Raw genomic sequence first — 27,023 nt, 5'->3', positions numbered from 1 at the left:
CACACTTAAAAAAAGGGATATGCAATACAAACACATGAAGAAATTTAAGATTTAATTTAAGGTATGCTTTGTCTTGAATCATATGGATCAAAAAAGTATGCTCTATTTTCAAAATTAATTCCACTTCTTCCCAATACTCCACAAAATGGAAATTTAGTAAGCAGACCTTAAGAAGGACTATGTAGAAGTCTTCAGTTTTAAATTAAAACCAAAGATTTTTTAAAAGCAGAAGTAAACCATGTCCAGCAAGATTTAAAAGAAATAAGACATTCATCCCATGTACTAATTAAACTGTACCTGTTGACCTTTTTTTTGCAGTACCATCGACACTTTATAGCAAATACTATTTGACTCAGCTATTATACTTCAAAGAATATTACCTACAGATATATAGGTTTCCCTTAATCTAAGGATAGCTAAAAATGGAAAAAGCCCATTTAAAGTTAATCCACTTAAAATAAGGACTAAAATTTCATAAAGACAAAAAAAAAAACAAAAAACAAAAAAACCCAAAAAACTTAACAGGGCTTTGTCATCAAAACTCACACAGAAAATGAGTATAAAGAATAAAGAATGTTAAAATTTTTGTGTGAAATTTGGTGGCAAAATTAATAAAAGCACAAATTCAGTCAGTGAACATTTACTGAGGCCCATAAGTAAGTACAGTAAATAAAGAGTATTGAGCAAGAAGACAAGGTTCTCATTTATTTCCAGAGTTCTCTTCCTAACAGAGCAAGACAGACATCCTTCACTTTACTTTGACTTTCACAACATAGTTGTAAAAAAAAAAAAAAAAAGCTCATTTCTGCAAAAAATAATTAAGGGTATCATTAAATATTCCCAAGGACTATTTATACTATTTACTGACATTTATACCATTATCTTTTAGAGCCCCTATTGTGCCATCCTTCAAGTATCACTAGCCTTGTTTGTCAATATTTTTGCAAGGAATTTGAGGAGTTCTAATTATTTTGTCCAATTTCATTGAATGGTGCATCTCTGAGAATATCTGCAACTGTACGCATTCATCAATACCCCACAAAATGAAAATAAATGACAGCAGTGTTAAGAATGTATATGTATGTGTATGTGTACACAAGGGGAGCTTGAGAAGTAATTCTTTAATATAAAGTTGATGATGAATATTAGTGCCTGTTTTCATTATTTTTCCTCTGCAACTAAAGGCACTTGGACAGTAAATTTTCCAAAATAAAGATTTGAGGTACTCTGTACAAAATACATAAAAAGATATGTACTTTTTTTTTTTTTTTTTTTTGGCAGCACCTTTTAAAAGGTAAAGCCAGGAAACTACTGGAAAATTCCATCAATAAGGGGCTGGTTAAATTAAGGAAGAACCATCAAGTATGGTAAAGAATGTGACAGCTCTATTAAGTGAAAAAGAGCAGAGCTGTTTTAGAAAACATGTTTTAGAAAAAAAGCAAGGGTGTAAAATATAACTGCACTTGCGTAAAAAACCAGATAGACGCATGTGTTACTTCTGTAGGCTTTTAAATGTTAAAATTACCCGGATGAACACAAGAGAAACTCCTAACAGTAATTAACTTGCATCAGGCTAGTCTCAAGTATGGATTTTTGGCAAACTATTCATAAATAAGTCTCTGGCTTTTAAAGATATTCATGTTAAAAGTTATCACTAGAAGACTGGGGATCTACATTATGAACCATATCAACAATGAAACGTGTGTTCAAATTTACTGTGTAAGCAGCAAGTATGGAGGAGAACACAGAGTAGTAAACAATTTTCTTTCCCTCTCTGAGCAGCTCAACCAGATACTATGATGTGCTTATGTGAGCAATGTAGAGTGGTGACAGGAAATAGTTCTTAAAAACAAGTGGTTCAGCCATTTAGTCATTTCAAAATGTGAACGCCTACTCAATCTGCATTCTGCTAGGTGCTGAAATATAACGAACAAGACTGATCTGGTTATGACCTGCCCAAGTTCTAATCTAGTTTAAGAGAAAGAAATTTACCAAATAATCACAAAAAGATATATATAATTGCAACTGTGCTACAAGAAGATTCTTTAGAGATTGAGTTTATGATGTACAACTCGACATATTTGGTTTTTTCTTTAAGATCCATTGTGGTAGGCTAGCAGGACACGTAATCTTTTTTTTTTTTTTTTTTTTAACGGAAGATAACTATTCCTCGAAGATGATCACTCTTTTTTGAATTTAGCTTCAGAAAGCTGTTTCCATAGATGAATTTTTGTATACTTTCGTAAGACAACGAAGGTCAGGTTTCCCTTTTTATTTACTCTAGCTGTTAAGTTCAGTGATGTTCAATGTTAAAAATTTTAATTCAAGTCAACATAATACTTCTACCTATGATCTTTAGTTGTCTGTTCTATCTGATAATTAATCTCATAAATCTGTTCAAATGACTTTGGAAAAAATACATATATATCCCACCCATACTGGCATGCTTACAAAAAGCTTAGTTTGGGAGTTCCCGTCATGGTGCAATGGTTAACGAATCCACTAGGAACCATGAGGTTACGGGTTCGATCCCTGGCCTCGCTCAGTGGGTTAAGGATCCCGCGTTGCTATGAGCTGTGGTGTAGATCGCAGACCCAGCTCGGATCCCACGTAGCTGTGGCTCTGGCGTAGGCCGGCGGCTACAGCTCCAATTAGACCCCTAGCCTGGGAACCTCCATATGTCATGAGAGCGGCCCAAGAAATGGCAAAAAGACAAAAAAAAAAAAAGCTTAGTTTGTTACTTTGAGCAACTGTAACTCAAGTCACCAATATTCGTCATCTATTTTTCTGTAAGGTATTTAAATTATAAATATAGAATACTTGTGGAGCTAATATTTTAATATGTCCCAACATCACAAGCTTCAGATAACAAACGACTGTTATTTTCCAAAGGTAGAAATGTTAAAAAAAAAAAATCCTACTTTAAAAATGGCACACATTTAGCATAATTTACTCAATAATCATTTACTGAGCAACTTAGTACATACTTGCCAAGAAGTAGGTCCTGAGATCACGACAATGAATATGATACATTCCTGTTTTTTAAGGAGCTCAAGAGTGTAGCGGTAGAAAGGGGGAAAAGAAAGAACTGGATTCAGTGCAATGTGTGCCAAAATGAACAGCCTGTAGGATATGCTATGAAGAAATCAGGGAAGACAGAAACCACCTTTGCCTGTAACTCCAAAGGCTCCACAGAAGGGATGTTTAGAAAAGTTCCCAGGTCAGCCAAAAGAAAGCATTTGGATATTTCTCCTTCAACTGGGAACTTCTAAAATCACAGCTATGTTAAAATGGTTTTTAAGGATACTGATTGATTCATAGTATTTACGTAACAATTTCCATATTTGAAGGGCTTTGTGTCGTATGCCTCTCAGGCCTAAGATAGGTAGGAGAAAAAAGATTAAATGGTTCTTTCTACCTCAAAACAGAACTCCAAGTTTAATATTTATAAGCAGGCAAAGCAGATTTTAATCTAATATTGTGTGATCAAAATATTTACAATAACTTTGATTGGGAAAACATATAATACTATGTTAGACGTGGAAAAAACTCAGTCTTTGATACATTTAAAATTATAGTTAGAGCAAAAGCGTATAGATACACGCAGGCAGAAAACGCAGAGCATCTCTGTGTTAAGGTATGAAAAGACAAATGCCTAGGAAAGAACACCTCGAATCGTCAGCCTTAAAAATCTCATCAGCAGATCAGGATTACAAAGAGCCAGATTTTATTTAAATTAAAGAAAGAAAGAAAAAGACTCTACTGACTCTATGCAAAAACCAGATTCACCTATCTGAATCCAATAGGATAACAAGATGACAAGTCTCTAGAAAATGACATACAACAGAATAAGCTTGACTTATTTCTTGTATTAGTATGCTATCAGTTTTTTTAAAATTAAAGTCACAGAAAAACCCTACATACAAGGCCAAATTTACAAATCACTGATACAATCCGATTATAGCTACCACTGTGTCCCTTTTGGCTGCTATCAAATAAGCTAAATAAAGAAGTTATTTTTGCTTATTTCTTTATTAGGTAAACCAAAGAACTCTAAAGCAAAATTATCTAACAAAAATACTTAGCTTTTAGCTCTTTGGAGGATAAGTGATGCCAAATGACTACCTGAAATGACTAGGAAAATCCTACAATCCTCATAGTATAATGTTTCTAAAAAAATGTAAACAACAGTAAATTACTTCATCAACCTATTGGTTGATAAAAAGTCAATATACAATTCAGGTCTTGAAGTATGAATGGCATCAAATCCACATTTCAGGTGGAGAAACACAAGAGAAAAAAAAAAATTAGCAGTGAGAACTTGCCCAAGGTCATAGGAGTAATTAGCAAAACTAAAAGCACATTCGGATTCTTAACTCTAAGGAGACTATTCTTTTCATGATGGTAAAGACGTGTATAAGGTTCTCTCCACATAATTTAGATAAGAAAGTCAGATCATTAGCATTCCTCAGTTAAACAGACCCTGCCCTTTTAAGAGCCAAATTCTGGGAGTTCCCACTGTGGTGCAACGCAACAGTAACGACCTCATTCAGGAGGATGCAGGTTTGATTCCTGCTTTTGATCAGTGGGTTAAGGAAACTGTTTTGGGGATGTGGTATAGGCTGGGAGCTGCAGTTCCAATTTGACCCCTAGCCGGGGAACTTCAATACGCCATGGGTAGGGCCCTAAAAAGACCAAAAAAAAAGCCAATTTTGCTTCAACTTCTTTTAAAAAGTATAAACTTCTTTCTATCACAATACACAAGAGAGTTTAGGTATGAAAAATGAAAATAATTTAAGTTTAATTAGACTCATTAGGAATTTAATATTAGATTTCCTTTTATTCATTCAGAATGTGAGAGAAACATACTACTTTTTTAACCCTCATGTTCTTGTTTCCTTTTAAAGAAAACTACTAGTAAATAGAGCATTTACAAAACCATTCTTGTCTTTTTTTGTCTTTTTAGGCTCATAGCCATGGCATATGGAGATTTCCAGGCTAGGGGTTCAATCGGAGCTGTAGCCGTCTGCCTATGCCACAGCCACAGCAACTTGGGATCTGAGCCGCGTCTGTGACCTACACCACAGCTCACAGCAACGCTGGATCCTTAACCTACTGAGCAAGGCCAAGGATCGAATAAACCTGGGTTCTCAAGGATGCTAGTTGGGTTCGTTGACTGCTAAGCCACGATGAGAATTCCTATAAAAACATTCTTATAAAAGATAAAAGCCAGCATTACCTACAACCAAACAAAAATATCCCAGATTTCTTCAGAGTCTAAATCAAAGAGCTTGGCTTTTTAAAGGAAAATGCTTGTGGATTGCAAAGTCTAATGATAAACCAATCATTTCTTTCAACAAATTAAGATGCATTAAATGGAAAAATGTTGATAATGAAGACAGGATACTTTACCCACTTCAATCTGTAATACAATTAAAGACAACAAAATAACAAGACACTGGGCAATGCTCTTCACATCTCTGCAAGTCACAACTGTGAAGTGAAATGGTGGCACACAGTCCTTCATCTCTTTGTCTAAAGTTTACTAACTAAGCTAAACGATTAATTCAAATTCAGCCTATACATCCCATTTTGATGGCAACTACGTGCTCCTGATGAAATGTCTAAGCTCTTAAAGTAAATTTTAACATCTGTCTTGATCGTGCAGAATCAAGGGTTATGGAGGCATGCAATCAGGTCTCTTCAGCTCCTAATCTCACCTGCTGAATCTTCCAAATCAATGAGCTTGGGCATTAAGCTTTCAGGGAGTTTTTCTGGTAAGTCATAGCCATTCTTCCTAGCAACTACCAGATGAAATGCAGCACAAAACTCATCCAGTGTCAAGGCTCCATCTTTATCAAAGTCTGAGAGTTCCCTAGAAGACAAACTTAAAATTAGTATAATCATGTTCTGCTTTGGCTCATTTCAGGTCTCACAAAGAAGAGAAATCCTTTCCTAAAAAGTAACAATAAATAATTTTAAAAATTCCATAGATGGAAAGATGTATAATAAAACAAATACAGCAAACTGTTAACTGTAGGCAGTGAGCAAAGGGGTGTTCAAGGCACAATTCTTTAAGCTTTACTATATGCTTTAAATTCTCATAATAAAATGCTGAAAACAGCCCCAAGAGAGTTACCAAAAAAAAAAAAAAAACCTTTAATCCATATGCATTTTTAGTAATAGGTTTTAGTTAAAACCAGGCTTAGTTAATAAGTCACCAAAATTTTTAAAAATTTAGTTTTTACTGTTATCCAAGTTCTACATGTGTGCACTTTAAAACATCCAATAGAATTACAAGGCTTTATACAAACAAATAGCAGCCCCACCCTGATGTTCTTTCATTTCCTGGATACAGAAGCAATCATTTTTATTTATTACCTTAAACTACACATAGATATTTCTAGTTTTTGATTTTTCAGTTTTAGACATTATCTACCTACCTCCTACCATAGCATTCTATGCTTATACTAAAAACCATACTAACAAAACAATTTAGAACATAGAGAAATATATTGCTATAAAGTATAAATAACATTTGTTTATATGATAATTATTTTTTAAAAGTAATTTGTGATTGTAATTTGTTTTAATGGCTAATTTCAACTACACAGCACCTATCCTGAGTCTTAGTCTATATTTAAATGGGAGCGAAGCACATCCTTAAGCTCATGCCTTGCTATGGGACTTATACTAAACTTGTTAAAAACCAAATGAGGTAAGCAAAACCATGTATGAGCAAACTAGCTGCTATTCCACACATTCTGCTTTCAACAAGAAACAGGTGATATAGCTTAAAGAATTTTAGCACATTTTAAGGAACTACTATAGTATTATTTATTTCTTTTCCAGAGAGAGAAAAGTCAGTTACTATAAGGCAGTACCCAGTTCTTTGAGAATATTCCTGAACTAATTACCCGAATAGCTCTAATAGTTTATTCTTTAAAAGTTCAAAAATTCATCTGCTGGACATTCCTCTGAAACAACCCACATTACCGAACTAATGATATACCCACACTTACCAAATATGAGAAAGTTCAAGAATAGGAAGTTTTGATTTTGTAAAAAACTCTTTAGCTGCAGATCCTGAAATATTAAAACAGTGTTGTTTAATGTTATTCTGAAGTTAAAACCCCAGGAATAAAATGTGAGATAATAGTCTTAAGACTTTTCACTGAGGAAAAGGTAATCTTAACATGTGTATATGTCATGTTTTTGGCTTCAAGTGATTATAAATGTTTTAGAAACAATCTGAGAATTAATTTATCTTTTATAATCTCTGACCAATAAAACCATGTCTTTGAGATTATGAAATTGAGACTCTGTCCTAGCCCATCGAGAAGAATTTGTTTTTAACAACTCACCTGGAATAAATCCGTTAAGATCAGGCTGAATGGTTTTAAACTGATTTACATAATACTGTCTTTGTTCATCTGTTATTTTCCAGGGATCATCATAACTACTGGATTGCCTACGAATTTCATTGGCAGTTGTAGCTGATGCTACAGTTCGTACTGTTGTCTGGTCCTGTAATGAAACATTTTTTCCTCAGTACAGTATCTATCTATACGATTATATGGACCAAGATTGCTAAGTTACTTATCTTTGAAAGTAAAACTGACTCTGTTGTGGAGTTTAAAAAATTTAAAAAGTCTTCACAAACTCATCAACAAACCATATAAACTCTAACCATATTTATATAGGTTATTAAATGTTTTTTCACAATGATTATATAAATGTGTAGAATGATAGCAATGTGTAAGCAACAGAAAATCATGTAAAATGTGCTAAGAAAGCCAAGCAAATATATTCCTAGATGAAGAAACTTTTCAAAACTTCACTATGGAATTAGCAAGAAAATCAGCCGAAACTTTCAGTGAAACATTCCAATGAAAATAGACTTGAAGTAAAGGCACAGAGCAGAGTTCTGTTCTGTTGCTATTGTTGTTTTTAATAAAAGTGAATTTGCAGCAGCAAAATATAAAAACAATGACTGCAGCAATACTCCGAATGAAGCAAATAAAAATGCAATACCAATAAAATGTCACACCTGGACAGAAGCAGGATGCATGGTTAAAAGAGTACTGGTTGGTGGAGTATCTGCAAAACTGACCCAATTTTCTTGAGGTGGAGGAGGAGAATGCCCTGACCACACTGCATCACCAGTAGAAGAACCTGAAAGCAGAATAGGTAAACATGCTGACTCACTTTTGGAGGAAAAAAAAAAAAAAAAATAGTTACCAGGTTTGGTTTTTTTTTTTTTTTTTTTGCTTTATATGGGCCACACTCACACCATATGGAAGTTCACAGGCTACAGGCTGAATCGGAGCTGCAGCTGCCGGCCTAACCACAGCCACAGCAAAGCCAGATCTGAGCCACATCTGCAACCTAAGCTGCAGTTTATGACAGGCCCTAATCCTTAAAACAATGAGAGAGGCCAGAGATCAAACCCGCATTCTCATGGATATTAGTCAGGTTATTAACCCACTGAGCCACAATGGGAACTTCAAGAGTTACCAGGTTTTTAATGAGAACAAATCATCATACACATATAAAAATTTTCTTTTAAACTCTAACTCTGAAGAAATGCAAACAAATTTCCAAAGTGGGATCCTTTCTGTCAATTTAAAATTATGCCTCATTTGGTATAATAACAAATTTATTGCTGTAACAAGCAATATAGTGACAGAATCATTTTTACAACAAAGTGTACTTCCCTTCACTAATGTATACACTTGGGAATATATACTCTAGGAAGTAATTACTTATTCATCTTACCTTCAGAGAATCTGATGTCAGTAAACTTTTGTCTAAGCATCATAGATATAAGTAAAGGCAATTAACACTCTTCAAAGTGATGTATCTAACTTAGAATTTTTCATAGTTGGCCTCTGTTTCTATTTAAGGCACTTAACTTATAATTAGAAATTGACTTGGAGGCAACTCTTAAAGGAACATTATCAGATTTCCTTCAATTTATATTTATAACCCTTAATAAATGCTAATTTTAAAGAATTACTAAATACCTGACTGTGCCTCACCAAAGGGAGACCAAAACGGCCCAGGTCCTGCAAGAGGCCTCTCACTATTTCCCCCACTAGGATGACGGTTATGCTTCCTCCACGTGTGTGGAGAAGTTGGCGGCGACTGCTGTGGCGAGACTACCGGGGATGCAGGTTCCTAGAAAGAACACCATCATTTTAAAATAAAGTGACATCTTCATTACTAAGACACTCAATACATGTTTTAGTGTAAGCATCCACATAGGATGATGACTTTTTCATGCACATGATTACCTGCTGATCCGCAGACACACGAGGCTGGACAGGATCATGGCTTATGGATCCCTTTTTCACTTGCCCCCGGCCAGGTGGGGGGGGAATTACACCAGAATAAGACCCTTGATTTTCAGAATCTGAAGAATATGAGGCTGTATGACGAGATTCTTGTTCATTTTTCGAGGCAACAAATCTTGGCAGAGGAAGGTCTTTTACTGTTAACCACAAAAATAATTATTACTTTAAAATAAAAAAGAGTATATATATTAAAAACTGAAATAAGAGATGGATTTGCTATTAGAAAGAACTTTTGCAAAAACTGATACAGAAACAACAGACACAAAATGTTCATCACTGCTAAATTCAGATCATCTCCTTTAGACTGTTTAGAGACACTCCAGCCTAGGAAGAAGCAGTAATACCAAACTGCCCTTCTAAGCACATCTGGCCCTATTGGTATTCTGTATTTATTTCATCTCATAACCACACTGACCTTGCAAAGTCCCCATTTTATAGATACAACAAACTGAGACTCCAAGATGCCAAAGTCAGTGACAGTAACTGATAGTTAGGATCTGGACCTGGGTCAGCCTGCCCTGAAGCTCAGGCTGTTTCTATTCACATTGCTTCCCTAAAGGAAGATGTGAGAGCTCAAAGCAAAACAAGAACATGAAGTTTGAGACTAGATTAATCTAGGTATTTTCATTGCAGCAATTCCTGAAAACATCTTATTGTTCACCTACCAAGGATCTACCCACTTTAGCTTGACACTCGTGCAGACAGATATTCTACATTCAATTTTAAATAGAGAAGAAAGATAAAAAACTGAGAATTTTTCTGCATACTTTCAGACTAGAACAATATAGCAGCAGAATCATTTTTAGAAGAAAGTATACTTCTTCCTACCACCATTACCTGCATTTCTCTTTAGAATCTCCACAGTAAGAAGGGAAAATATGCTTATTCAGTATTTATGTAAAGGAATTAAAAGTTACTTGAAAAGAAAGTAAACTCTCAACTCTAGAACAATGATGTGTGGCAAACCAGAGCTCCACAACGAAAATCTCTGGATGACTAATAAACTGAGCTGGTACTTAAAACCATTTTATAAAAAGTCTAATAATACTGGAGTTCCTGTCATGGCTCAGTGGTTAACAAATCCAACCAGGAACCAGGAGGTTGCAGGTTCGATCCCTGGCCTTGCTCAGTGGGTTAAGGATCCGGCGTTGCCATGAGCAGGTTGCAGACACAGCTCGGATTCCGCACTCCTGTGGCTCTGGCGTAGGCCGGTGGCTACAGCTCCGATTAGACCCCTAGCCTAGGAACCTCCATATCCTGTGGGAGTGGCCCAAGAAATGGCAAAAACAAAACAAAAGTCTAATATTACAGAAAGTCTCAAGCTTTCCCTCTCTTCCCATAAAAACCAAAGAACTCTGCATTTAAGTGCCTACCTTTATAGAATTTCCATCTACTTAGGCATCAATGAATCTCCAAAGAGAAAAACAAACTATCTTAGGTGATACTTGTAAGGCAGTCAAATGTTTGTATTTAGGTTTTATTTTGCCAATATTTTAATACTAGCTCTATCAACCAAAGTTTTGGTTAACTAATACTTTCTAATTTCAAATGGAGCTTCTGTAGCTTTTCCAAGTAGAAAAACACAAAGTATATCAATTTTTAGTAAATTATTTTTAAAATCACTATTTTAAGTTTTTATACTACCATCAAATAATATGACATACATACATGCCATAATAGATTTAAGATAGACGTATTTTTCTAATATTCACAGATGAAAAAAAGCATGGTAGTGAGAATAAACTCATCACATTTAAGGTCACAAATGCCACTGAAATATCAGAAAGACTCATCGGTTCTACTGACTTTACTTCACTTGTGATTAGAAGTTCACTGTCATCTGAGTTACTAATATATTCCAATGTTTACCTGTATTTATACTTTCCACTCTTAAAGGGAAGCCAGACTGGGCAACAGCTACAAGTTTCAATGCAATATAGAACTGACTTCTTCCAAAATAACCAAGTCTTGTTGCACCACAAAGCTCCATAATCTATAAAAGAACACAATGTTAACATTAAGAATTATGACAACAATTCTCCACCTAAGCAGTTATCTGACTTCTGTTTATAGCATCTTCAAAATACATAGCTGACATATGGTATATTACTCTCAACTGATGACCAACTTTCTCAAGCTTCAGGTTTATATGTTTGAAAATAAAAAGGAACTGACCATACAATAAGATTATCATTTTCCAACTTATTAAAATTCATATGATGAGCAATTATACCTTATTAGAATAACTTTTTTCGGAGTTCCCGTTGTGGCTCAGTGAAAACAAATTTGGATAGCATCCATGAAGAAGCAGGTTCGATCCCTGGCCTCGCTCAGTGGGTGAAGGATCTGGTGTTGTTGTGAGCTGTGGTGCAGGTCGCAGACGATGTTTGGATATGGCGTTGCTGTGGCTGTGGTGTAGGCCAGCAGCTACAGCTGTGATTTGACCCCTCGCCTGGGAACCCCATATGCCGCAGGTACAGCCCTAAAAAAATAACAAAGAATAACTTTTTTCTTATAATCATATCTTTTAGAAACAAATGTATCATCCACTCTCCTTTAAAAACTTTGTACACACAACAGGGACAAAAGTTTTTGCAACTAATAGATTATTATGCAGCCATTTAAAGTAGTAGTCATAAAATGACATATTAAGTGGGATGAGGAATGATACATTAATTTTAACCAAATAAACACAAAATTTAAAATAACCAGATATATAAAAATTGTTAGATGAGTTTAAGAGGAGGGTTTTTTTTTCTCTTATTTTTCAGATTATATTTAACACGATAATACCACTTTTCTTTAAAACAACAATTTTTACTTGATTTTTTTTTTTTAAGTATGAATGCTTTCAAAGATCATTCTAGCCATTCAATAAATATTTCTAGGCTGGCTTCTACAAGTACTAGCCTAGAAAAGAGAATTTTAGGTTACAAGATTAATTTATAACCCCCAAAGCTGGAGTAATATATACTATACAGACATCATAAAGTATTCTTAAAATAAGCACTAAGTGTTCTTGCCTTCTAAAAAATTCAAATTCTTGTGGAAAGAGCATATTCAGTATATTTTCTTTTTCCCAACAGAGTCAAAGGAAGATTAAGGTACTTGAGATACTGTGGTACTAAATCTGAAGTAAGGAATTTACTAGAATTGCAAAAAAGCATCTTTCAATGGTTCAGCAACATATAACAACAATACCATTTGTTCACAAGCACAAGGAAAGAAGAATCAATTTTGCTATGATCAGCACAGGATAAAGTTCTTGTTTCTGCCACTAAGAGGCATCATTTCTGTGTAAATCTAAAAGGACAAGGAGGCTAAAAAGGCAGGTTTACATTAAGGGAACTATGAGGGACTTCCTGTTGTGGCTCAGTGGAAATGAGGTTTGGGGTTCGATCCCTGGCCTCGCTCAGTGGGTTAAGGATCTGGCGTTTGCCGTGAACTGTGGCTTAGGTCACAGATGCGGCTCAGATCTGATGTTGCTGTGGCTGTGGTGTAGGCCAGCAGCTGTAGCTCTGATTGAACCCCTAGCCTGGGAACCTCCATAAGCCCTGGGTGTGGCTCTAAAACAAACAAAAAATTTTCTTCACTATTCTCGTGTTATTCTCTCAGACAATCTTTAGAATCATTTTACCAAAATAAATCAAGATTTTAACTGCGACAGCTATTCATGTACAGTCTGGTTCCTGACTTTAACAAGACCACTTCAGTGCTTTATCATTAAGAGCCATGCTGGCTAACACTCTGCAACACCTGTGTTAAGAAGCTATTCAAACTGACCAGCTTTTGCACAGCAAAGGAAGCCAAAAAGAAAACAAAAAGACAACTTACAAAATGGGAGAAAAGAGTTTCAAATGATGCAACTGACAAGGGCTTAATCTATAAAATATACAAGCAACTTAAACAACTCAACAGCAAAAAAGGCAACAACCCAATGCAAAAATGGGCAAAAGACCTGAATAGACTGTTCTCCAAGGACGATATACAGATGGCCAATAAGCACATGAAAAAATGCTCAACATCCCTGATTATTAGAGAAATGCAAATCAAAACTACCGTGAGATACCACCTCACACATTAGTAAGTCCACAGATAACAAACGCTGGAGCAGATGTGGAGAAAAGGGAACCCTCCTGCACTGTTGGTGGGAATGTAAGCTGGTACAACCACTATGGAGAACAGCATGGAGATCTATACATAGAACTACCATATGACCCAGCATATATCAGACAAAACTTTCCTTAAAAAAGACACATGTACCCGCATGTTTACTGCAGCACTATTCACAATAGCCAAGACATGGAAACAACCTAAATGTCCATGACAGACTACTGGATTAGAAAGATGTGGTATATATACACAATGGAATACTAATCAGCCATAAAAAAAGAACAAAATAATGCCATTTGCAGCAACATGGATGGAACTGGAGACTCTCATCCTGAGTGAAGTGAGTCAAAAAGAGAAAGACAAGTACCATATGATATCACTTGTATCTGGAATCTAATACATAGCACAAAGAAACCTTTCCACAGAAAAGAAAATCATGGACTTGGAGAATAGACTTGTGGTTGTCTAGGGGGAGGGGGAGGGGGAGGGAGTGGGATGGACTGGGAGCTTGGGGTTAATAGATGCAAACTATTGCTTTTGGAATAGTTTAGCAAATGAGATCCTGCTGTGTAGCACTGGAACCATGTCTAGTCACTTATGACAGAGCGTGATAATGGGAGAAAAAAGAATGTATACATGTATGTGTAACAGGGTCACCATGCTGTACAGTAGAAAAAAAATTGTATTGGGGAAGTAACAATAAAAAAAAAGAAGCTGTTCAGCTAGTTCCATTATTCTAAGAGTTTTGTTTCGGGCTTTATGCTTTCAAAAACTATAGATAAATGGTAATTTTGTGTGCATTTTGGAGCAGAAAACTAAAATATGAAAATTTTTCTTTGGTCTTACTAATATTAATAATTCTATAACTAGAGTTCCTAGTAATAGAACTCTACTAACATCAAAATGCTATGTTCCTAGTAAGTGTTCCTAGTAACAGTAACATCAAACCATCCTTTGGGAGTTCCTGTTGTACCTCAGTGGTAACAAACCCTACTGGTATTCATGAGGACATGGGCTGGATCCCTGGCCTCACTCAGTGGGTTAAGGATCTGATGTTGCCTTGAGCTGTGGTATAGGTCGCAGGTGCGGCTCAGATCCCGAGTTGCTATGGCTGTAGTGTAGGCTGGCAGCTACAGGTCCAATTAGACCCCTAGCCTGGGAACTTCCATATGCCATGAGTGAGGCCCTAAAAAGACAAAACAAACAAAAAAACCATCCTTTGATCCCTGAAATGAATTCCATTCAGTCATGGTGGAATAACTTTTTCAAATATAAAAATTTAACCATAATCTTAAAATGACTAATCTTTTTAAAGAAAGCTCTACCTGCAAGGTTTGGAACTGGTGCTATGTTGGCTTTGTAAACACAAATAGATTACTTTTTTCCTGCTCTGAAATACTTTAAATAGATTAATGATCCTTAAAGATTTGAAAGAAAATTCACCTGTGACACAGGCCTGGTAGTATCTCTGATCAATGCCTCGGTGTCTTCCATGTTATCTGGAATAAACTAGATTTTCTATCTCTAAATCATTTGATAATTTCCTCAAAAGTCATTTACTGCTTCCCAACTTTGAAATTTATCATCAGTTTAGTATTATTCAAAGTAGTCTCACACTTTTAATTGTCTCTCTATGGCAATTTTCCCTTAATCTAAATTATCCGTATTTGTGTGTAAGCTCACACAGATGCCTGGATCGTGAGAACCACTTAGAGCCCTTATTAGGACACAGATTCCCAGACCCCTTCCATGAGATGCTAACTCACCTAGGAAACCCAGGGCCAGCAAGTGACTGCTGGTATACTACTGATAGTTACTGAAAATTATTAAGCCTTCTTTTCTTACCATTAGAAAATTTACATGCTCATGGTAAAATAATTAAAATAGGACTTGGGATACAGAATTAGAAGTTTCTACATCTGATTCTTATGTTCTAATTTTTTTCTACATACATAAAAACACATACACATTTACTTCCTTCACACTTTTCACATGTGTAGGGTCATACCGTTATTTGATTTTTCCACATAATGTTAAACAAAGAACTTAAAAAAAATTTTTTAAAGAGAGAACTTTTTTAAAGCAGCATATATAAGTCTCTCGACTTTTTTTACATAGCAATCTACTGCATGGATATTCCTATTACAAATTAATCAATCCCTTACTGATGAACATTTAGGTCTTTCCAGTTTTTACTACAAATAATGGCATAAAATTCACGTGATGCATCTTTCTGCAACTTCACGATTGCAGAACAAATTTCTAGAAATAGAATATGCTTTAAAATGTAACACGACTAAGTACTATAACTGTGAATGACTGCTATTCTTTCTGATCAGCATAGAATCTTAGCCACCTGGTCTGAAACAAGAGACATAAAAGTTTTCATTAATTTTATTGGCTTCACAAAGGATATCAGATTGACCTCTTTTCTGAATGCTCTGTTTCATAATACTTAGAAAAAAGCCACTAACTTCTAGGAAGAAAAGATAAAACTACACTGTAGTTTAATACCTACAGAGATTCCTGTGGTTGAGGATTCATTTTACATCATTCACATTGTGCTTGAGTGAGTTATACACCCTTACTGTGCCTCAGTTTCCTCATATGTAAACTGAAGAGAAAAATACACTATCTCATATAGGTGCTGTGAATATTCAATGAGACTGTATTGACTAGAGCATTGAAAACAGTGTCTGGTCCACAAATATCACTATTACCACATTTTACTTACTACCCTGATCATAATGTACAGTATTAAGTCAGGGACTTCAGAGACTGAATCATTCTTGAAAACCACATTTTGCTGAGAGCTGAAAACTAATGCCTTTAAGAACTAAAGTGGGTTTTATTATAATTTTTGATGAAAAGTCTAAGATATAGGATGCTTTCATGCCTTCAGAAATACTTTGAACTTTTGGTTTAAGACAACACACTAAGCACAGAAATGTACCTCCTCTCCTTTCAGAAATTTCATTAAAATGTTAGTAAGTGAATAAACTGATAAAAATAAATGAGAGGCAAAGGGGAACAACAAACTGACAGAAAGTTTAAGAACAATTTAGCAGTTAGAAAGCAGATGGAGTCATACCTAATGAAGTAGGGAGGAAGAAATTAGTGCCAAGAATACCCATGGAGAGGAGTTCTTGTTGAAGCTCAGTGGGATAAGGATCTGGCATTGCCACGAGCTGTGGCATAGGTCACAGACGCAGCTTGGATCTGGCATTGCTGTGGTGTTGGCCTGCAGCTGCAGTTCCAACTCAACCCCGAGCCCAGGAACATTCCATATGCCATAGGTATGGCTATAAAAAGAAAAAAAGAAGAATACCCACAGAGAAGAACTGATTGCCCTGCAAAATCCAGGGACTCATCCAGAGATGCTAGGTATGACCGACAGTGAGACTGGGAGAGATGAAACTCCCTATCCTTACAGCTGCTCACGGAATATTAAATTTTGCTAAGTAAAAACAAACAAAAAACTGTAAGTTATCGCTCTAAAAAAATGAAATGTCAGGGAAGTAGCAGGACAACTGATATAGACAGGAGTTGTTGCCCCAAAGAAAAGCTTCTGTTTCTAGCATTTAGCAACCCAATGAAGAGTAGCATCTGACCCATTCCTCCTCAAGTGAGGCAGCCTTTTGAGGTGTTATGACCAAATACACAGGGCTCAGTTTTTCTACTGCCTCAAAGATCAATAAGCAACTGAGGAAAACTTACAAAATAGAAGAGAAATGCCAAATTTACAAATGGAAAAAATAAAAGGAGTTCCCGTCGCGGCGCAGTGGTTAACTAATCTGACTAGGAACCATGAGGTTGCAGGTTCGATCCCTGCCCTTGCTCAGTGGGTTAACGATCCGGCGTTGTCGTGAGCTGTGGTGTAGGTCGCAGACACGGCTCAGATCCCGTGTTGTTGTGGCTCTGGCGTAGGCTGGCAGCTACAGCTCCGATTAGACCCCTAGCCTGGGAACCTCCATATGCAGCGGGAGTGGCCCTAGAAAAGGCAAAAAGACAAAAAAAATAAAAGAATGGATATGAGGGCAAACAGTACAAGAACAAAAAGAAAAGGCAGTTGAGAAGGTAAAAGAATGTAATCATAGTACAATGCCTGGATCTGCAGTAAAAATATTTATATTGTCATAATGTAAATAATTTTTTATTTTCAATTTTTAATTTAATCTAAAATCAAAACATTAAACAAGATATGGTTATAAAACAAGATGCAAATATTATCAATATTAAATATGCAAAAGTACTGCTAGTAAGTTGAGAGAGAAAAAAAGAATAAGAAGATGAAGGGAGAAAGTCATGGGCCTCTGGTTCCTGGTCTAGCATGTAAGAAGCTTGGAAGTAAGAAGCTTGGAAATCAACATTCCATCTGGACAAGCAAAAAGCTTCGCAAACCCAAAAAAAAGAAAAGAAAAAAAAAATCAAGAATTCTTCTTAGATCTGTAAGAGAACAGAGGTCATAGAACAAACTGCTGCTTCCAAAATTGGACGCCAAGGAAAGGCAAATACAGAGAATCACAACTTACTGGAAGAGAAACTGATCAGCATCAATTTCCTCAAAACCAGTACCAGAGAAGGGAAGACTAGATTGTAATTGATGAGCTGCTGTATGCTTAATGTGTACAGTACTGTGAGGTTCACCCCCAGGAGGAACCTCTACCAGGTTCTCACAGTGAATATGAGAAAGAAACCCCTTTGTGCTTCTGGCAGGAAGGAGGGGAAAAGGAACCATCTTGAAATTCACCAGAGCATTCTGGACTTAACAAGGACTGTCCTCAGGAGAAACTATTTAACTATTTTATTTAGGTTTTATCAGAGCCTAACTGACCTGGGAGAAGGGAAATGCCCAATCTAAGAGGGGTGAGGGGATATGGGTGGGATTGCAAAGCAACTGTGAAGTTCACAGGCCAGAGGCAGAGGGTCACTGAGAGACTGAGACATAATCATAAGACTACAGAATGCTTCACCTCCTCTCCTACTTCACTACAACATTACTAAAGATGTATTTATGGAAGTTCATTAACCCAGTGCATGTCAGGCTATCAAGAAAAAAATTGCAAGACATACTAAAAGGCACCCCCCCCAACACTTCAAAGAAACAAAGCAAGCATTAGAATCAGTCTCAGATATGGCAGGGATGTTGGAATTACCACCCCAGAAATTTAAAACAACCATGATTAGTATGCGAAAGGCTCTAATGGATAAAGTAGATAGCATGCAAGAACAAATGGGCAGTATAGGTAGAGAGATGGGGAAAAAAAAGCTAGCTATCTAAAACACTATGAAAGAAACGAAGAATGCCTCTGATAAGTTTATTAGTAGACTGGACATGACTGAGGATAGAATCTTTGAGATTCAGGATTTCTCAAAAGGACCTCTAAAACTGAAAAGCAAAGAGGAAAAAACAGAAGAGTCAAAAGTTGTGGGACAACTACAAATGGTATGACACACATAAAATAAGAAGACAAGGAGAACAAAGAAAGAACAGAAGAAAGATTTGAAACAATAATAACAAAAAATTTCCCCCACATTAATACCAGATACTAAACTAGGAAGCTAAAAGAACACAAAGCAGCATAAGTGCCAAAAAAATTACACATAGGCCCTTTACAAACGTTAACTCAAAATCTAAATGTAACATTAACCATAAATCTAAATGTAAATACAAAATTATAGAACTCCTAGAAGATAACCTCTGTATTCAGGACCCTTACGAAAAAGTGGAATATTCTTTTTCCAACTAATAACACTGTTAACAGAGCTTTTCTTATTTATTTATTATTTTTTTTCTTTTTACAACACCTGTGGCACATGGACATTCCCCAGGTTAGGGGCTGAATCAGAGTTACAGCCGCTAGCCTGTGCCATAGCGTGTGGTCATGCCAGATTCTTAAACCGCTGAGCAAGGCCAGGGATCAAACCACATCCTCATGAAAACTACACTGGGGTGCTTAACCTGCTGAGCCACAATGGGAACTCCTGTTTCATTTTAATAATTTGTGACTTTTTCCTTGTTGCCTTCTTTGGTTTAAGTGGGACTGAGTCAGTGGACAAGCTGACTGTTTTTGTTGGCTTAAAAGCCTTGGCAGTTTTGTCTACTTAAATGCACAATACTGGCTACCAAGTCAGGCTAACTTTTACTGCCCCACTAACTTGTTGGACTAGTCCCCACACCTCTCTGTGACTCTTTAGTTTTACTAACATGGGAATACTTGTACTGCAGATTCACATTTACTAGAGAAATTAAAGAAAGCAGGGAACCATTGTACTGAGTACCTATTAGGAAGACTGTTTACTTGTTATCCCACTTAATACTCAGAACGATCCTCTAATGTTGGCTACCATTACGCTCAGTTCATAGGAAAGGAAACAGGCTAATAAGTGGCAGAGCCAGATTCAAAACCAAATTAGTCTGAGTCGAAAGCCTCTCTGTCCCCAGGTGTCTTCAAGGCATAGCTAATCACAACTCTTCACACTGGCATGTTTATGGGGCAGAAGTTCCAAAAAGTAAGCCAAAGAACACCGGTCAAGTTAAAGAATCTGTAGTTGAATAAATTAATATATTAGAGGTTCCCTGGAGATTTCACAAAGCATTTTTAGCATCTAAGAGGCACTAAAAACACTACAGTCTAGAAACAAACTTCTTTTTGGCTTAGTATCTATTAAAATGCTACAGAACTAGTGGTCCATAGATTAGATGCTCTGTATAATACACTTTGGGAATCAATGTTATAAGACTCATTTTCTAACTCTTAGGTATCCAGATTCCTTATACATGCTTAAAAAAATTACTGAATGCAACTGTCCAGGTTTCCCAGCAATGCTTGCTGGGACTTTCTTTTTCCCATTTTATGTTCTTGCCTCCCTTGTCAAAGATTAATTGACCATAGGTGTCAGGGTTTATTTCCAGGTTCTCTATTCTGTTCCATTGGTCTGTCTGTCTGTTTTGATACCAGTACCACAGTGTTTTGATGACTGTGGCTTTGCAATATTTTTTGAAGTCTGGGAGAGTTATACCTCTGGCTTGGTTTTTGTTTCTCAGGATTGCTTTGGCGATTCTGGGTCTTTTGTGGTTCCATATAAATGTTTGGATTGTTTGTTCTAGTTCTGTGAAAAATGTCATGGGTAATTTGATAGGGATTGCATTAAATCTGTAGATTGCTTTGGGTAGGATGGCCATTTTTTACAATATTGATTTTTCCAATCCATGAACATGGAATATCTTTCCATTTCTTTACATCTTCTTTGATTTCTTTGATTAAAGTTTTATAGTTCTCAGCATATAAGTCCTTTACCTCCTTGGTCAGGTGTATTTCGAGGTATTTGATTTTGTGAGGTGCAATTTTAAAAGGTATTGTATTTTTGTATTCCTTTTCTAATATTTCATTGCTGGTATACAGAAATGAGACTGACTTCTGAATGTTAATTTTATAGCCTGCTACTTTGCTGAATTTATTAATAGTTCAAGGAGTTTTGGGATTGAGTCCTTAGGGTTTTCTAGGTATAGTATCATGTCATCTGCGTACAGTGACAGTTTTATCTCTTCTCCTCCTATATGGATACCTTTTATTCCTTTTGTTTGTCTAATTGCTGTGGCTAGGACTTCCAAAATGATGTTGAATAGCAGTGGTGAGAGTGGGCATCCCTGTCTTGTTCCAGATTTGAGTGAGAAGGCTTTCAGTTTTTCCCCATTGAGGATTATATTTGCTGTGGGTTTATCATAAATGGCTTTGATCATGTTCAGGAATGTTCCCTCTATACCCACTTTGGCAAGGGTCTTGATCATGAATGGATGTTGGACTTTGCCAAATGCTTTTTCTGCGTCTATTGAGATGATCATATGATTTTTGACTTTTCTTTTGTTAATGTGGTGTATGACCTTGATTGATTTGCGTATGTTGAACCATCCTTGTGAACCTGGGATGAACCCTACCTGGTCACGGTGTATGATTTTTTTTGATATGTTGTTGGATTCAGCTGGCTAAGATTTTGTTGAGAATTTTTGCATCTATATTCATCAAAGATATTAGCCAATAGTTTGCTTTTTTGGTGGTATCTTTGTCTGGTTTTGGAATTAGGGTGATGGTGGCATCATCCTCACACCATGCACAAAAATAAACTCAAAATGGCTGAAAGACTTAAATATACGACAGGACACCATCAAACTCCTAGAAGAGAACATAGGCAAAACACTCTTTGACATCAACATCATGAATATTTTCTCAGGTCAGTCTCCCAAAGCAATAGAAATTAGAGCAAAAATAAACCCATGGGACCTCATCAAACTGAAAAGCTTTTGCACAGCAAAGGAAACCAAAAAGAAAACAAAAAGACAACTTACAGAATGGGAGAAAAGAATTTCAAATGATGCAACGGACAAGGGCTTAATCTCTAGAATATATAAACAACTTATACAACTCAACAGCAAAAAAGCCAATCAACCAATGGAAAAATGGGCAAAAGACCTGAATAGACTGTTCTCCAAGGAAGATATACAGATGGCCAGCAAACACATGAAAAAATGCTCAACATCGCTGATTATAAGAGAAATGCAAATCAAAACAACCATGAGATACCACCTCACACCAGTCAGAATGACCTTCATTAATAAGTCCACAAATAACAAGTGCTGGAGGGGTTGTGGAAAAAAGGGAACCCTCCTGCACTGGTGGTGGGAATGTAAACTGGTACAGCCACTATGGAGAACAGTTTGGAGATACCTTAGAAATCTATACATAGAACTTCCATATGACCCCGCAATCCCACTCTTGGGCATCTATCCGGACAAAACTCTACTTAAAAGAGACACGTGCACCCGCATGTTCATTGCAGCATTATTCACAATAGCCAGGACATGGAAACAACCCAAATGTCCATCGACAGATGATTGGATTCGGAAGAGGTGGTATATATACACAATGGAATACTACTCAGCCATAAAAAAGAATGACATAATGCCATTTGCGCAACATGGATGGAACTAGAGAATCTCATACTGATGAAATGAGTCAGAAAGAGAAAGACAAATACCATATGATATCACTTATAACTGGAATCTAATATCCAGCACAAATGAACATCTCCACAGAAAAGAAAATCATGGACTTGGAAAGTAGACTTGTGGCTGCCTGATGGGAGAGGGAGGGAGTGGGAGGGATCGGGAGCTTGGGCTTATCAGACACAACTTAGAATAGATTTACAAGGAGATCTTGCTGAGTAGCATTGAGAACTATGTCTAGATACTCATATTGCAACAGAACAAAAGGTGGGGGAAGAAATGTACACATGTAAGGATAACTTGACCCTCTTGCTGTACAGTGGGGAAAAAAATAAATTAACAAAAAAAAAATTACTGAAGATTCCCTCAAAGTTTTGTGTGTTTTTTGTTTTGTTTTTTGTCTTTTTAGGGCTGCACCCATGGGATATAGAGGTTCCCAGGCTAGAGGTCGAATTGGAGCTGTAGCTGCTGGCCTACACCACAGCCACAGAAACTCGGGATCTGAGCCAAGTCTCAGGATCCTACACCACAGCTCATGGCAACGCCAGATCCTTAACCCACTGGGCAAAGCCAAGGATCGAACCCGTGTACTCATGGCTATTAATCAGGTTCTTTATCTGCTGAACCACGATGGGAACTTCCCCTCAAAGTTTTTGTGAGTTATAGTTATGAATACTGACCATATTAGAATTTAAATTGGGAAATTATAAAAACATCTATAATTTATTTAAAAACAATAATCATCCTATTATGTGTAATATAAAATTTTATGAAAGTATTTTCTAAAATTAAAAAAATGAGTGAGAATAGTACACTGATTTATACATATACAAATTTCCTTAATGTCCAGCTTAGGAGAAGATTAATATCTGCTTCTATATTTGATTCACTGTAATATGTTGCTTTGTTCAAAATATAAAAGGACACATCCACTTCATACAGATAATGTGTTAGAAAACAAAGGACAACAGACTTTTCAGATAAATTTGATATCATTTTTTGATACCACACCAAACAAAACTCAACAAGTGGAAGCTGCTTAAAAGTTAGCAGCAGTTTAGAGCTCGAGGCCACATTAATACACTTTTTGTACACTCTTAAACATCCACTGCTGTATCTGGTGCATTGCACCCCACACTGGTCATGTGTAAAATATTGGTTCACTGAGTCAGGCAGATCTTTCAAATATTGACACATTATTTACAAAATATTGGAAAATTACATCAGTTAATATTACCACTGGTTTCATTAGAAAGTCATTAAATACTGGGAGGCAGTCAAGCACACAGTTGCAGATTAATTTTCCAAATTCCTACTTTTTGCAAGAAAACTTGAATTTTATATCATTAGTCACAAACAGCATTAGTTGTTTTCCTTTAAGTGATAGGCATACTTTGTTCATTTTCAAGAAAATCTCTGCCCAATACTCAAGTAAGCTATTCCTTCAAGAAAAATGGTGTTCCAGGAGTTCCCTGGTGGTCTAATGCCTAGGATTTGGTGCTTTCACTGCTGCAGCTCAGGTACAGTCTCTGGTCTGGGAACTGAGACCCTACATCAATCTGCTGCATACTGTGGCCAAAAAAGAAAAAAAAAAAAGAGAAATAGTGTTCCATGAAAAAAAAAGCTCACAACTCAAACAATAAAATAAGCACTTTTCCTCAAGACAATCACCACTCCTCAGTATGCAGCAAATGTTGCTTTATGCATACTTACCATTTCATTACATAAAATACTAAAAAGATACGTGCTAAGGGTAATGATTTAATAAAAAAAAATTTACCCTACGCACAGAACAGTCTTAAGTGAAACTGGTTTCTTTCCTGCACAGCAACAAAGAATACAATACTATTAGCTTGGTGACACTGCAGTCCTTAGTGCTAAGGAGTCAGTTTTATCCACCACTTCTTCTGCATTATCAATGCAAATGTCAATACAGGAAAAAAAGAAAAAAAAATGAGGGGAGGTCAACATCTTCTTATTATTATAAAAATATTTGACCTCACAGACCAGGGGTCTGCAGACCAAACTTTGAGAAATGCTATTACAGAGCACAATCTCCATATACGAGTGATAGGACTTCTTGCTTAATGCCAGTGCTATATACTCCCTATCCTAGAACCGTCACTGAAAACACAATGTCTACAGTTGCCAGCAAGAACCATAAATCAGTGAAACTGGCCAGATGGGGGGGATGTAGTGAGCTAAGGTGAGCAGGTGTGGTGGAAGCAGCTTCTATTCAGCTCTAGCTAACTGCTGCAACATAACATCTGTCAAATGCCATCTTCGGATTTTTCTAAAGCTGGAAATCTGGAATATTCTATGATATGTTCTCATTTTTAAGTGCTAATGTAGACTTATATAATTTTTTAAAAAATGCAGATCAACAACAACAGCAAAAAACACTTGTACCACCTATTTACGCATTCTGTCTTAGAGGGTATTCTATAGTTACTAAAAGAAAAATGGCATAAAATAAGCAGCAAAAACTACAATAATGTTCCTTCAGGTTGTCCCGGAAGCAGGGTAGAAAAAGGTGAGACCAAGTTTCATGAAAAATAATCATATATACAGGCATTATTATATACTAACCTATCCTACTTACATGATGGTCCTAGAGTGTTTCAGCTGTCTTAGATTCTGGAGGCTCCCCCCCCGCCCCCCGCCAAAGTTATTCTCAGCTCATTAATTAATCATTATGTAATGGCTTTATATAATACTTCATTATCCAGCAAGCGACTTAAGGTACTGAGACAACTGAAGAGTAACCTGGGGAAATTAATTCAAAGAAAATGCACCATATCATCCTTCACTGGTGTGTCAAGTCCAGTCCTCACACACACATACCCACAGTATAACTATTACAAGAATTCCCAAACACCCCCTCCTCCATTCCTTCAATAAGTCAAGACTGCTCCTGCTTCAAGGACTTTGCACTTTCTGTATCCTCAGTTTGTTTGCCCCCTAGATCTTTGCTTGGCTAACTTCCTCTGTCATTCAGTATCAGCTCAAAGTTCAATCTCAGAGTTCCTTCCTTGAGTATCCCAATGTTTACTTATTGTCAACATCTCCCAAAAGAATGAGACTCCAAAAAAAAAGCACGCTATCAAAATGTTTGTTGGTGGATAAATGAATGAATGGATGAATGAAATATTTTTGAAACAACTTTGCCAGTCTTTTTCTGCAGCAGTCCTAGACACACTACCAGATTAACAACCCTAGACTGTAGCTCCAAAAAATGGTTATTATATTTAAAGAACAAACTCATTTGTCTAGCACTCAAAACTCTATAACATAGCCCAAACTTCCTTCCCAGTCCTACTTTGGACAACTTAGACTGGGTTCTCCTACCTCCACATTTTTGCTCTTTTCTCTCATGAGATCACCCTCTAACCTATGTTCCCTATTAAAATTACATCTTTCCGGAGTTTCCGTCGTGGCTCAGTGGTTAATGAATCCGAATACGAACCATGAGGTTTTGGGTTTGATCCCTGGCCTCACTCAGTGGGTTAAGGATCCGGCGTTGCCATGAGCTGTGGTGTAGGTCGAAGACTCAGCTCGGAACCCACGTTGCTGTGGCTCTGCCGTAGGCTGGTGGCTACAGCTCTGATCAGACCCCCAGCCTGGGAACCTCCATATGCCGCAGGAGCAGCCCAAGAAATGGCAAAAAAAGACTAAATAAATAAATGAAATTACACTTTTCCTTCACCATCCACCCTAAGAACCTTCTCCTTCAACATTTTCTATCCTTTCTACTCCATAAGCAAGTGAATTTTTCTTTCCTTGTATGACTACCCCAATGTCTACCATTTGAGTTACTGGAGTTATCTGTGTAATTATGTTAACTATACCACACACACCTTACACTTCCTCCCTTCATTAAGCTTCTTGGGGGCAGAAACTATGACTTAGTCATACTGGGACCCACTGAAAGATCTGGCATACATTTTGCCATGGTAGGCACTTAGTGCTGAAGGGAACAGCTCCCCCATGGTGCCCACATCCTCCTGATTTACCAATTCATTCTGTTAGTCTCATCTGAATTAAATCTTTCTTGTTCGGGAAAATCATTTTTACTATTTCTTTAAAAATTAGGTATTTTCAAAGTTCCAACTGTGGCACAGTGGGTTTAGAATACAACTGCAGTGGCTCAGGTCATTGCTGAGGCACAGGTGTGACTCCCAGCCTGACCTCAGTGCATTGCCACAGCTGTGATGTAGAATTCAACTCCTGCCCCAGGAACTCCCATATGCCACAACTGTGGCAAATAATAATAGTAATAATAATAATAATAATAACAAACAGTTTACTTTGTCTAACATAGTTTGGATTATACATGATCCATGCACACTTGTATATCATCTTTGAGGCAGTACACCATAGCAAACAGAAAAAGTCAAGAAAAAAATAGTCAATGGCAAAGAAGCTAGGGGCATACATCAAAGCCCAGTCATTATAAGACTTAATTTCCTTTAAAATACTGCTGTCAACACAGAGTATGTGTAGCTTGTTTCTAAGCTATATGGACACATTAATCTCTAGTATTCTCCTTT

The 27,023-nt window shown here is 36.6% G+C and overlaps 1 protein-coding gene across 6 annotated transcripts in view; it reads right to left on the bottom strand.

The window, feature by feature from the left end:
- The window catches only part of REPS1 (RALBP1 associated Eps domain containing 1), an 84,002-nt gene that overhangs the window by 30,900 nt on the left and 26,079 nt on the right, over positions 1-27,023 (bottom strand). For 5 of the 6 annotated variants that reach the window (XM_005659169.3, XM_005659170.3, XM_021087338.1 and 2 more), the window contains exons 2-8: positions 11,226-11,349; positions 9,297-9,493; positions 9,027-9,180; positions 8,051-8,175; positions 7,365-7,527; positions 7,023-7,086; positions 5,721-5,875 (exon numbers count right to left, since the gene is read on the bottom strand). In XM_005659169.3, the coding sequence (XP_005659226.2) occupies positions 5,721-5,875; positions 7,023-7,086; positions 7,365-7,527; positions 8,051-8,175; positions 9,027-9,180; positions 9,297-9,493; positions 11,226-11,349 (982 nt within the window). The remainder of the gene's footprint in view (positions 1-5,720; positions 5,876-7,022; positions 7,087-7,364; positions 7,528-8,050; positions 8,176-9,026; positions 9,181-9,296; positions 9,494-11,225; positions 11,350-27,023) is intronic. The other variant, XM_021087342.1, reaches the window with a different exon arrangement.

This window comes from Sus scrofa, chromosome 1, assembly GCF_000003025.6.
Source record: "Sus scrofa isolate TJ Tabasco breed Duroc chromosome 1, Sscrofa11.1, whole genome shotgun sequence".
Classification (NCBI taxonomy): Eukaryota; Metazoa; Chordata; class Mammalia; order Artiodactyla; family Suidae; genus Sus; species Sus scrofa.
Note: the sequence above shows the minus strand (reverse complement) of the source record. Positions and strands in the feature narration are given on the sequence as shown.